The sequence below is a fragment of the Gymnoscopelus microlampas genome, assembly GCF_963454915.1.
Source record: "Gymnoscopelus microlampas genome assembly, chromosome: 23".
In the NCBI taxonomy this organism is placed as follows: domain Eukaryota; kingdom Metazoa; phylum Chordata; class Actinopteri; order Myctophiformes; family Myctophidae; genus Gymnoscopelus; species Gymnoscopelus microlampas.
Genome location: NC_139960.1, coordinates 30,665,252 through 30,678,841, shown reverse-complemented (window position 1 = coordinate 30,678,841; position 13,590 = coordinate 30,665,252). Strand labels below are relative to the sequence as shown.

The 13,590-nt window shown below is 40.9% G+C and overlaps 1 protein-coding gene and 1 pseudogene across 2 annotated transcripts in view; both read left to right on the top strand.

The window, feature by feature from the left end:
* The window catches only part of cntn1b (contactin 1b), a 33,111-nt gene extending 24,227 nt beyond the window's left edge, over nucleotides 1-8,884 (top strand). The window contains exons 19-24 of the mRNA XM_084050506.1: nucleotides 1,143-1,395; nucleotides 3,111-3,232; nucleotides 3,479-3,668; nucleotides 3,876-3,997; nucleotides 4,509-4,665; nucleotides 5,844-8,884. Of these exons, the coding sequence (XP_083906632.1) occupies nucleotides 1,143-1,395; nucleotides 3,111-3,232; nucleotides 3,479-3,668; nucleotides 3,876-3,997; nucleotides 4,509-4,665; nucleotides 5,844-5,926 (927 nt within the window). The 3' untranslated portion in view covers nucleotides 5,927-8,884. The remainder of the gene's footprint in view (nucleotides 1-1,142; nucleotides 1,396-3,110; nucleotides 3,233-3,478; nucleotides 3,669-3,875; nucleotides 3,998-4,508; nucleotides 4,666-5,843) is intronic.
* A 2,091-nt stretch (nucleotides 8,885-10,975) lies between these two features.
* Nucleotides 10,976-12,707, top strand: LOC311039618 (kinesin-like protein KIF2A; annotated as a pseudogene). Its single transcript has one exon. The product of its transcript is annotated as a kinesin-like protein KIF2A (transcript).
* The last annotated feature ends 883 nt before the right edge of the window (nucleotides 12,708-13,590 follow it).

Here is a 13,590-nt window from a genome sequence, read left to right as displayed (position 1 = left end):
AAGCACGAAGTGCGAAGGCACCTTTGCATTTGTTAGTTGTCGTCTTTTGCGTTTTTTTGCAGTTCTGGCTTAATCGTGTTTGTTGTTGTTTTTTACAAAACTTGGCAATATGGTTGAGGTCTATGCCGAAACTCACAACCATTGGCCAAAGGGTGGCGCCAATAGCACTCAATTGAAAAATGACTTTGAACAGGCATAGCTCATGAACCGTTTGACCTACATTCTTGGAACTTCATTACATGCGTCTCCTCATGAGGAATAACTTTGCCACTTTGACCTCAGACCTTTAGATCTTCCACCATTTGAATTATATGAAAAACTGTTAAATTCAAACTTCTCCTGGGATTTTTCTACTTTTCTATATTCTTCTACTTACACAGACTTTGGACCAATATTTAAAATCCATCTTGGAGAGAAGTTTGTACATGAAGAAATGAAGCCTCCATGAGCCAATGAATATTGCCGTTTTATGAAATTATTTTTCGGCCCCGAACTACATAAATGCGGAGTCCCATTTTTACGAAACTTTTCAGTATTGTAGAGGGTCATGTCAAATAGCACTGAAAGAAACCTAGATTTTCCACAATTTTGAGTAGTTTGAAAAACACTTAAACACGTACTTGTCCTGGGATTTTTCAGCAATCTGCATGAAACATTCTGCACACAATCTATGGACCATTATCTAAAATCCCAGTTGAAGATAAGTTTGTATGTGAAAAAAGGAAGCGTCCATGAGCCAATGAATATTGTGGGCATGGCTTATTGCGCATATTGCGTTATTGCGTTATTGCGTTATTGCGTTTCGCATATTGCATTCCTTGGCCCCTGTAATGATGCTAGCAGCTATATCTGTCAATATAGTATATAATTGTATAATATTGTATCTGTAACTCTACATTGCTTTGGAATCTTATTGAAGCACTAAAACCATATAAACCATGGACATCCATTGTTCATTGTGTCATTTAGAAAGTTTACTACAATATCACTTTTATATATATCACAAGTCATATACACTTGTATATACAAGTCAGTTAGAAGCATGTAAATATAGCAGGCACATTGAAGTAGAGGTGTACAAACTCATAAAACACGATCGTTGTTGTACTCTCATCTTGTATGTCTCCTCCCAACCCCCCTAGCCAATGCAGCCATGGCACTTCTCCGGCAAGAAGTTCGGCTACGTCGTGGCCTTCAAGCCTCATGATTCATACGATTGGTGGTACAAGACCATTTCGGACCCCGAGACCAGGCGCTTCGTGGTCAAAGAAAAAGATTTTGAAATCACAAATCAGGACTTCCAGGTCCGCGAGTTCCAGGTGAAGGTCAAGGGATTCAACATAAAGGGAGAAGGCCCATACAGCCTCACCCAGGTCATCTACTACCCAAGAGAAGGTGAGGGCATATTATGCTAGCAATTTGCACTGTTTTCCCTACCATAGATACTACAACCCCTAAACTTCTAATTATTACTAAACAACACTTTAAAATAAGTAGCTTACGTTATTCACTTTCGTTCAAACACTAAAAGACAAACAAAACACATTGAATTGGGAATATCTAAACTGACTGTCCAAGAAGACACATTTTGTTATTTAGTAAAGTTTGCATGGCTTTAGGCTATACAACAGTAGGCTATGAGTTCCCATCACCATGCAAGACTAGCCAGAACTTTCAATCTCCAAATTACAACTAAAAACTCGGTACAATGGATAAACAGGATACTGTCGATTGACATGTTATCAACTGGAAGTGATGATAATAATGGAGTTGTTTGTAGGAACATGACTAACGTGGTGAGTAGCCTTATCTTCATGAACAGAACTAACTGTACCAATGTTATAATCAGTATAGCTTAGATATTGATAAAGAGGTGTGTGTGTGTGTGTGTGTGTGTGTGTGTGTGTGTGTGTGTGTGTGTGTGTGTGTGTGTGTGTGTGTGTGGGTGTGGGGGGGGGGAGCGCTGCACTGCAGTGGTGATGTGATTGCAAGACATTTGTGCAGCAGCCAGCAGGCAGGCTGAAGCATGCACTGTTATCGTTTTAACTAATCATTAATTAAAGACTAATAAATATGCAAGCCAAAATGGCCATAGTGGTAAATGTATATAGCTTTGTGGGCCCTATTTTCGCCGGTGCCTTACCTGCTGGCATTACCCGCTGCCTGTGAATTATGCACAGGTAGCTGGCACTGTCCCTAAACGGTATCTTGCGACTGCTATACCCGCTATTCTTTATGCCGACTCCGTTATTTGCGCCCGGAGGTGTGCCCGTGGGCGTGTTGTTGCGCTTTCCCTAAAATGTATATCTTGCCCACATACGTTTGGGAAAGAGCATATAGTGGATTCTGAAACCACCCGCTGTGCCAAATTCATTTGGTAGAGCGCGCGCCTGCAATGGACATGTCAGGAGTCGATCTGGGCACACAATGGCGCAACATTCAGAGGTCTCCTTCTCCTAATTCTCCACTTATCACTGTGATTCTAATTTTCCTGGCATTAGTGAGAATGTCAATTCCTTGTGTCAATTGTGTTTATATAAGATGATAGTCTATTCAAAGCAATGATTTGTGGCACGCGTCATGCGATGCCATTCGTGCCGTTCAGTTTCATTAATCCATTGCCCAGGAAATAATGAACGGATTACAATAATGTAGAATTCTCTATAATCAGCAACATGTGGGTGATAATTATGTCGATATTATGTCAAATATGGTTTTATTCAAAGGCAATCAAAAGCTACAGCGTATAAGCAAACGTCGGGTATAGTGTCCAATGTTTCGGCGCCCCAGTGCGGCTCCAGAGTTCGTTTGATTAATCCAGAACACAAGCAGATTGCTGCAATTTAAAGTTCTCTATAACCAGCAATGTGTGGGTGATCATTCTGTGTATCAAATATACATTTATTCCAAAGCAACGTCGCTCTTCCATGGCCATGACACATTGGGCAGAGAGGGAGAGAGTATGAAATTGGCTGGCACGGTGATTGGTGTTATTATTCTCTCATTCTCTCTCTCTCTCTCTCTCTCTCTCTCTCTCTCTCTCTCTCTCTCTCTCTCTCTCTCTCTCTCTCTCTCTCTCTCTCTCTCTCCTCCTCCTTCTCCCCCTCTAGTGCCTACTGAGACTCCTACAGATGTCTATGCCAGGCCAGTGTCCTCCCATGAAGCTCTGGTATGGTGGTTGCCAGTGGTAGACCACAATACAGGGCTACAGCAATACATTGAAGGGTATCAGGTATGGACACTGTCTAATAACTCTTGCCTGACTCACTCATTCACAGGCTGTACAGCTGTAGTCTTCGGCCAACTCTGGTTGTCATGCTTTATAAATATGTCTACTTCAATTGAGTTGACTTACATAAACCTTTGTTTGGCTCAGTAGTCATCCCTGAAAATATGGCACTTTCCCAGCGACAACCATTTGATCCAAGTGACACTGGACCAACATCTGAGATGATCAACCCCATTCTTTTCAAACCAGGTCAAATACTGGGTCAAGTATGATGACACAGAGCCCGGAGCCAATCGTATCTTTGTCCCATCCACGGCAAACCAGACACGACTGGAGAATATGCGTCCAGACGCCCATTACCTCATCGAGGTCCGAGCCTACAACGGAGCGGGCTTCGGACCCCCCAGTGAGCACTGCGAGATGTTCACCAGGAGACCACGTAAGACCACTCAAATCACCACTATTTAACATGAAAACATCATTACATGCTAAAATGAATACAAATGAGAACATCTTTTCATGGGGAAAAACAGCTTCAACGTGAGTTCTCATAAGTTGTCGAGAACAACTATGAATGGATCTGTGATCAAAATCCGCTAGCTCTCTGGGAACCGTGATCGATCCAAGTTGTTTTGTGTTGTTGCAGCACCACCTGAAGCTCCCAGGGTGTGGAGGTGGATCAGCTGGACAGGAATGTGGTTGTACGTGTGGTGGGACCACCTCCACTACGACTGGTTTGGTAATATCTCCTTCCCACTGTACTACAAGGTAAGCATGGAGAGCTTAGCTTTATAGATTGTCTGAACTAGGGCTGTCACGATCATAACATTTTTGTTTACATTAAATTGTCATACAAATAATTTTGATTAATGATTTGCATTAAATAGAAATTACATAATTTCCTTTTAGGCCTTGTAAAACAATTACAATTGTAATTGTGGCATCATAACGCAACAAACTAAAATTGCACAGGACGTTATTTGTACGTAAACTATGAACGTAAAAAGAAATCCCCTCGCAAAATGGGGACAACCCAAATGGAGCCTTGCAGGTCCATTTGTAGACTCTCAGAGATAAATTAACAGTGAATATTTTACAGTGTAGATTGGGGTCCCAGAGATGATGGAATCTCATTAAAGTACTAAAACCACATAAAATGTGGTATCAAATGGGGGTCCGTGGCCTTATGCATATCAAACTGTGGATCCTTGAACTTAAAAAGGTTGAGAACAACTGTTTCACAGAATATGAAATGAGGTCCATTTACCCTGTGTTCCAGGTGATGTTTAGGAAGACGGGCTACATCTATGGCAAGGTCTACATCACTGGCTGGCACTTCATGGACTTCCCCATGCCCCAGCTAGGGGACTATGAGATGATGGTGCGCGGCCGCTATGAGGGAGGAGATGGCCCCGTCAGGATGATTAAGCTTTTAGGTGAGACAACCAACTAAGGTTGCAAATAGTCAAACTAATTAATTGAATCTGACATAAAATAATTGATTAAAAAAATACCAACAAATACACAACTATGAGCTCACAACACAAGCTTGTAGATCGGCTATTTTTGCTATTTTTGTGCGATGCCGTTGTATGCCGAAGTGTAAATAGGATTTAATGATAATATAATAATCCAACTTCACAGTTGTGTCTTTCAATAAAAAAAGAACATTGTGAAACCGCTCTTCATTCGGGTTGCAAACAATCTCTTTGTGAGATCTTTCCCCACTGTGTGGGACATAGTCTCCTAAAGTGTCTTTGCTCTGTTAAGTATTTTCTCTGGGTTGTTCACCAAATGGCATGGTAATGGTATATTTAATGCCCATATTATTCCATGATAATGAGGAAATGCATCCATAGTGTATAATTTGGTATCTATCTTAGTTAAAGGTAGGGTAAGTGATATTTTTGGGTTAAAACAAAAAGTATTTTGTTAAAAGGTTGAAACACTATATTCTGATAGTAATCATTGCTATAGAGTGTTTGTTCAGTAACAGGAGTCTCCATGTCTCTCCAGCTCTTTAATAAACAGAAAATACATTTTTCGGTAGGTGTCAAAATCTCAGCCAATCAGGAGAAAGTAACAATTTTTAAGCTTAATTTGTATAGTGTTCCAGTTCCAATTTTGTCTGCTCATTTCTTAGTGTCATCACTTCCAATTTCACTTGTTTAATCTGTATCCTGATTGAGTTCTCTGTCCTGGTTGGATAAAATTGGAAATGAAACTGAAACTGAAACGAAAATGCATTTTCTGTTTAATAAAGAGGTGGAGAGACAAGGAGACTCCTAATACTGAACAAACACTCTATAGCAATGAGTACTATCAGAATATAGAGCTATTTAATACTTATTTTAAAGCAAATCACTTACCCTACCTTTAAACAATAACTCTGTAAGTATAAGTATAACTATAATAATATTAGAACGTAATCTCACTTTAATTCTACGTTATTCTACGCCCTTAACAAAACAACCAAATTTAAGAGCTAGTAATCATGTTGCCTTTTTGAATATAGTATCATGAATATAGTGTAATGCTTTTGAGTAGATAATGGAGTAACATGATGGGGCTATTTGAAGAATTACTGATTTTTTTGTTTCTTCCTCCTCCTCAGGCAAAGCATCCATGACCACCCCCTCTCTTGGTATGGCTTCTCTGCTGCTGTTGGCCCTGTGCATCGTGGGATTGGAAATATAGGCCTTTTCTCTGCATTTAACACACTTAAAATAGACTCTGGGGTTGCGTTGGGGTGAGGTGGCGGCAGCACTTGAACCCTAGCATCCCTATTCTGCCGTGATGGTGTCCTTGTCTGTTTCATCTTCAAACAAATTGTTGTGTCTGCTCCACGTGTCTCCTGAAGAGAGGATCTGAGGCGATTTTCATCCAATAAAGGTTTGTCATTGAATGGTTGGACAGTTAACAGTGGTTACGAGAGTCACACCAAGGAGGAGTGACAAAGGTGACAGTGACAAAGGAGGAGTGACAAAGGTGACAGTGACAAAGGAGGAGTGACAAAGATTGTATCATCATTGCTTCTTTAGCTCTGATCTTTTCCTAGCTCGGACACAGGCATTGCAATTCCCTATACACGTTTTTTTAAAACAGCCAGCAACACAAATGTGAGCACACTAAATAGACTGATTTATAAGTGGTCGTACGCCTGTGTTCCGTGCCAAAAATAGCAGATCTACAAGCTCACAACACGTTACTTTCAGTGCAAAAATATCAATATATAGACAGCACGAAGAAATCTGTGGATTTTCTCAATACAACTTGTTTAATGTTCTTTTTTGTTTTGCAAAATTGTGTGTGTACATAGCAGTTGCACCAGTGACTCCCATAATGGTTTGCAACATAATAAAAAGAAAGAAAAAAAAAAACTAAACTTAATACACATTCTCAACATAATATATACTGTATACACAATATAAGTAATATAGTAATATAGTTGAATAGTTGGATTTTGTTGTTTGTCTCTGCACACCACAAATTTTAAATGAAAACAGTTGTATTATTAGAGGAACAAATATCTGTTGGCTCAGCAATAGGCTTTTAATTTGATTTCTGAGTACATTAGAATCACTAGCAATCACTGGTGCAACTGGTAATAGGTACATTGTAAAGAGATAAACAATATTAATCAAATAAATTAACGACGTGGCTTCCATGTGGATCTCGGACTTCATGTGACCAGTCTATGACGTATAACATCCGTGAAAAATATTCTGGAATTTACCACCTTAACCTACTGGCAGCATGCACAAAAAATGTTGTTCTCATCGGGCAAGTGGTTTACAAGATTAGCCACGGACACAGACGCACGCACTCACACACACGCAAACCCTCTTCTAGACCGCTTGGCCCGTACAGTGCCATGCAGTAAATATGCCTATTTTCTTCTTGTTTTCTTTGCTACCGTTTTTGTACATTATTGACATAGAAAGTAGATTAGTTTTACGATTTGTGCTGCTGGCTGTTTAAACATGTCCCCACCACATCAGATTACTGAAATACACTACAGTATTTATTATTTTTATTGTTATTTTTATTATTATTCGCAGGAATGAAGAGGATGGAATTAGAATATTTTGATTGGTTGTGGTGAGTCTCTGTGACCATTTAACCTACTAAATTTGAAATTATTTTAAAAAAATAGCCGATATACTCCATTTACACTTACTTCAAAATGGAGTTTATCATACTGTACAGTACAAAATGGAGCACCTATTGTTTTATTATATGAACTCTAGTAAACTCTGGATAGTAGTAAACACTGTATAATAGTAGCCACTGTATTAGGTTTGTAGTGACAATTAAGGAGTGAAAAATAATGAAGAATATAATGTAGCCAGAATGCCTGTGCCCATTTGCCAGTCCTCTCCATGGAACACCAATCTCATATTTATTTGACTATGTTTATTACTCACAGTCTTAGCAACCATACAGTAGATTAGAACACTTTTCAACTTCACATTTCACCTTCACACCTAAGTGTTGTTTACTTTTGTTTATTCCACATAATAAATCAAATACATAATAATAAGCAAAGAAAATGTACAGTACATACTGTATGAATGATTTCAGATTGTTCTCAGTCTTAATGCTGTATTCACACAATAATGCACTGGATTAGATTTTGTTGCGCTATAGCCTACTGTAAAGCATTACCAACCAGTTTAGTTTTTTTGTTCTTTCAAAAGCTTGTTGTGCAAATCCATCCCAAAGCATCTCCTACATTTTGGGCTTTATTCCCAGATCTGTTTGAATGCATTGACACCCCCACTCTCTCTTTAAAGTGGCCTAGTGGTTAACACTTTTTTTTCTCCTTTTACTACATTTTTACTGTTGGAAAACTTCAACTCATCTTTTTTTCTTTTCAAGAATCATGTTAAATCAATGAAATGGAAGGTTTATGGAAGGCTTACCATGCCTAATGCCAATGCAAGGTGGTGAGAATTGTGCATAAGATTCGGAGCACTGTGACATCATCAGAATATTTAGTCCAATCAGCTCTTTGTTGGTTGTGACACAGGCAGACACTAAGACATAAAACACAACTACGCCCAAAAGCCCTCCCAAAACTGATAGTATTTCAATCTGGCATGAATAACTTAAGCGTATTTTAATGCAATCAGCTCAATTCCCCTCCATCCCAAAATGCATTGAATTTGCTTTGCATTCAGTATTGTCACAGTCAATGGCTTCCCCTAATAGGACTGAAATACAATATGACTGCATTGTTTTCATGTTTGCTGATTTGATTGTGACGTGTCACATAAGGTAAACCAATATATTTTACAATATGTTTTGCATTTAATTATGACACAATAAATGTGAATCTCATGTGGACACAGCCGTGTACAGACCGTGTTTCTCACTTGTGGTGTACTGCAGCCCAAGTCAGCACCCAGGTTAGGTTTAAGTGATATTTCTACTGCATTTTAGAATAACTTCAACATTTCTCAATGGTGCTGTGTAGAATAGTGTCTTTATTTATTTGTCACTCAATACTAACATGTATAATGCTATAACCACCTCAGATTGCCAGCTGTGAATGTTATTTTATTTCACTTGCATAACTAACTAGTTCCTATAGCTCATTGCATAGTTCATCACTGTAACCGTCTATGCGCCAGCTAAAGCCATATTTCTTTGACACGTCTTGGTTTGAGGCCTGCCATGCTTGTTTACATATACCGATCATCACATAAGTGACGATGTGAATGGTCTTTGAGACCAGGGATGTGACAGATAACAATTGTTTTTCTCCTTTGCCCTGTGTTTTAATTGGGCTGTAACCCATTAAATGCATTACAACAAGACTTACAAGATATGAGATTTTTATATTTCCCAGGGTGGTCTACTCTCTAGTATGGGTAAATTACCCAGAAAAAGTAATGACTCTCCCTGACTTGTGATGATATCACTTACTCCTTACTTTATTTTTAAGTTACTTTCTAAAACTCATACTAATATAATCTTTACCGACATGGAGACATGGAGAAATCCGTTTTTTTGCTAGGCATTTCTTTGGCCTCCAGGAGCCATCACTGCCCAGTGTCCAGGAGACACTAGCCAGCACTTAATCCTGTTCCTAGCAAACTCTTGACTCCACTGCCTAGATAGACTTGTCTCTGCTGCCCAGCACTCCCCGCACCACAGAGGCTCCACTTCCCAGCCACCCTGTCTGTCCTTGCTGATGCCCTGCCATCCTGTCTGAAACTCTGTCAGCCCTGTCTGAATCACCATTGGCTGTACCTGCAATGACCTGCCTGTATGTATGCGGCTTACAGTATATTTATGTTATTAATATTTGATGGTACTGAGAATGAACTGTGGGATTTTCGTAAATACTTGAGCCCCATTCCATCTAAATATTATTATTTGGCGCTGTAGGCTGTTGACTACTCAGCACAGCATAAATGTTCTGGATTTAACCATTTTTAAGGGGACTGAGGGACGGGGACACAACTCTCTTTATGATGAGTACCTCGTGAAATACTGTATGCTCAGAGCAGACTCTTGGGTCTTTTCACCCCACCACCTTAAGCTTTCTGAGTTACGTAGGGCACATGTGACACACACACACACACACACACACACACACACACACACACACACACACACACACATTTGGTGAATTATACTATACTAGACCATACCCGGTGAAGGGCGCAGGCGAAAGTAGTTGCAAACTTGGGGTTATTGCAGGTCCTGTCGCGCGTCCCCCCCAGCGTGACAGACATTGGTGTTGCCATGTTGGACTATTGTAAGCGGTTTAGGGGCAATTGTTGCGTTGTTTTCATAGACCTTGCTGCTTGTTTTTCGCGCGAAACCTGGCAACGTTATCTCCCATTGTTTGACACATAAACGCTAATAATACGTTGAGATTTGATGAAATTGAGAAACGGGCTTCGCAGTTAAGTTCAGATGGTAATGGTCAATGGCTGTGTGCAAATTCAGAGCAATTGCTCCAGTCTCTGAGGAGAACCGGGCTGCTTTCCATGACACCACGCACTACAGAGCTACAGAGGTTTGTTCAAATTATAGGAGGATATTGTTGAGCTGATGTATGCTGATGTTATGCTGCAAAATGTCTCCATATTAGAAAGAAATATTAGAAAATACGTATTTGACCCGTGTGCTACTAAACCTGGGGTTGCCAGAAAAATTGTAAATATATAACAACTATAATTTCAGAAAATAATCTTTGTGATGAAATAGAAGATGAAGACAACACTTTTGATCCTTCTAACATAGCAGCTGTGACATCATCATCTCTGACCAATCAACGAGTAGCTGTATGGGGCACCAACTTGGGAGACTTTGGCGATATAAATACTGGTTATACTCATAATACTGCTTAGTAAAAAATAACCCAATATATGGTGTTCTCCATCATAATTCAGACTGTTCCAGCACAATTTCCCAGATATTTATTTTAATATTGCCTCTAGTGTGTTCAGACTTTTTTTTCTGAACAACCCGAACAAATAAAGCACCTTATTGCTAGTTAAATCAACCACCAAGCTAACCCAGATACATTTAAAATTACTTTGTAGTAGTAGTAGAGGTGTTCTGCACCTTCTTCCCCAACCAAAGACCGATGCTTAACGTGTATGTACGTTTATTCTTGCGTATTATAAAAACATGCGAAACATAATTAAAAAGCACATCAAAATTGCAAAAAAACGTCGTTCAATAACGCCGTCTGGGAGCGACGCTTCATCCAGATATAACAGAGTGATGGTAAACCGTACCAGGCCACCCCCAGAGTCTGAAACAGCACATCCTCCCCCCACCCAACAGCCCGCAGAGCCATCACAGGCTCAGACACAACTTCCGAACACGAGGAGGAAGCCCAGCTGTATGAGGGAGGTGGAGAAAATACAAGAGAACAGAGAAAGTCGCCGGCAACAGCAGCAGGCACTGAGAGAGAAGAGAGCACAGGAGATTGACACCACCATTCCTAACTATGAGATCATGTACATGATCAGGGATTTCCGAGCCAGTCTAGACTACAGACCTCTGACCTCAGCAGACCTGATTGAAGAACACAGAATATGTGTTTGTGTGAGGAAGCGTCCACTGAACAAGAAGGAAATGGCCATGAAGGACCTGGATGTGATCACCATTCCCAGTAAAGTGGTTATGGTCCATGAACCCAAACAGAAGGTGGACCTGACCCGCTACCTAGAGAACCAGACTTTCCGATTCGACTACGCCTTTGACGACTCCACAACCAATGATATGGTGTACAGGCTAACCGCCAGGCCTCTAGTGGAGACCATCTTTGAGAGGGGAATGGCAACCTGCTTTGCCTATGGACAGACAGGAAGTGGAAAAACACATACTATGGGTGGAGACATGTCTGGAAAGACCCAGGATTGTGCCAAGGGAATCTACGCATTAACTGCTAGGGATGTATTTCTCATGTTGAAGAAACCCAACTATATGGAGTTAGACCTACAAGTATACTCAACCTTCTTTGAAATCTACAGTGGGAAGGTGTTTGACCTGCTGAATGGTAAATCTAAGCTAAGGGTGTTGGAGGATGCTAAACAGCAGGTTCAGGTGGTAGGACTACAGGAGAAACAGGTCAGATGTGTGGAGGATGTTCTCAAACTCATAGAAGCGGGAAACAGCCGCAGAACGTCAGGTCAGACGTCAGCCAACAGCCACTCTTCTCGGAGCCACGCTGTGTTCCAGATCATTCTACGGAGGAAGGGGATGATGGTTCACGGGAAGTTTTCACTCATCGATCTTGCTGGGAGCGAGAGAGGAGCTGACACGTCCAGTTCCGACCGCAAGACTCGCCTGGAGGGAGCTGAGATTAACAAGAGTCTGCTGGCACTAAAGGAGTGCATCAGAGCTCTGGGACGCAACAAGACTTACACTCCCTTCAGGGCCAGCAAGCTCACTCAGGTCCTCAGAGACTCCTTCATTGGGGAGAACTCCCGTACGTGCATGATTGCAACAATATCCCCTGGTATGACGTCATGTGAAAATACCCTCAACACGCTACGCTATGCTAACAGGGTGAAGGAGCTGACAATTGACACCAACCACGTAATGGAAGGGGGTCAACCCAACAGGGACTGGCTGAGCAGTTCGCCAAACAGAGATGACCTCAAAATGCTCTGTGAACAGAATGAGGAAGAAGTGTCTCCACAGCTGAGTACCTTCCATGAGGCAGTATCTCAGATGGAGGAGATGGAGGAACAGGTTATAGAAGGCCACCGAGCTGTCTTCCAGGAGGCAACCCGCTGGCAGGAGGATGAGAAGGTCTTGTTGGAGATGACAGAGGAGGTGGGTTATGATGTGGACTCATACGCCACCCAGCTGGAACTGATCCTATGCCAGAAGATGGAGATCCTCACTGAACTTAAGGATAAAGTGACGTCGTTCCGTTCTACACTGCAGAAAGAGGAACAGGCCAGCAAGCAGATCAACTCCAAGAAGGCCCTGGGCCCTTTAAGAGCCTCAGAGGTTATTTGTGGCATCTAACAGAAACACTTATATCTCAAAAACACTAGACCTCAGGCTCAATGAGTTAAACAAAAATGATTACAATAGTCAGAAGGTTGCCAGTTATGTGTCACAGTGACACTGTAACTGCTTCCCGGGCACCAAGTTAATGTCACTTGGCCACTGCTCCTAATAGTAAGAATGGGTGAACTGCAGAGGACAAATCTCACATAATGTATGATGTAATGTATGTAAACGTAATGACAAATACCCCAAATCAACTAAAGGGGACTGAATAATATTATTGTTATTATAATTATTGTATTATTATTGAATATTTACAGATTAGGAAGACCCCAACAATAACTAAAACAGTTATTTATTTTATAACTAACTTGCTGAGCCACCAGGTACCCCATTCAATATTTTTTTTATAGCGTTGCTCTACAGTAGACAGAGCCATCTAGAAGTGGATCTGTGTGTTTCTGTCTGGGACTAAGCTCGCTGGACCGTTCAATTAGCTGCCAGTAGGCCAGCTAAGTAACTTTTTTTCACGTTTTATATATTTACTTCACAACTTTAGTTCTATACTTGAAGTCAATGGCAGATCAAGCCGAAACCTTGCCCAGTTATGTCACTTGTACCTCCAAGATTGTCTAACTAGTCTACATCTTACATAACACCAATGCGAATATCATGTGTGATTGGTCATGGTCTTAATGGAATAATTAGTTACCGTGGACAATGGAATCTTTTGTGCTCAAATCGAAGCCGCATCGAGTATACAGTAAAACAAGGATGAGTCTGAGTAGTTGTTGACTTCCTGAACCAGTTGAGAAACCTGTTGTAGGAAGGTTGAGTGGGACCGTCTGGACTGCTGACTGTACCAGGGC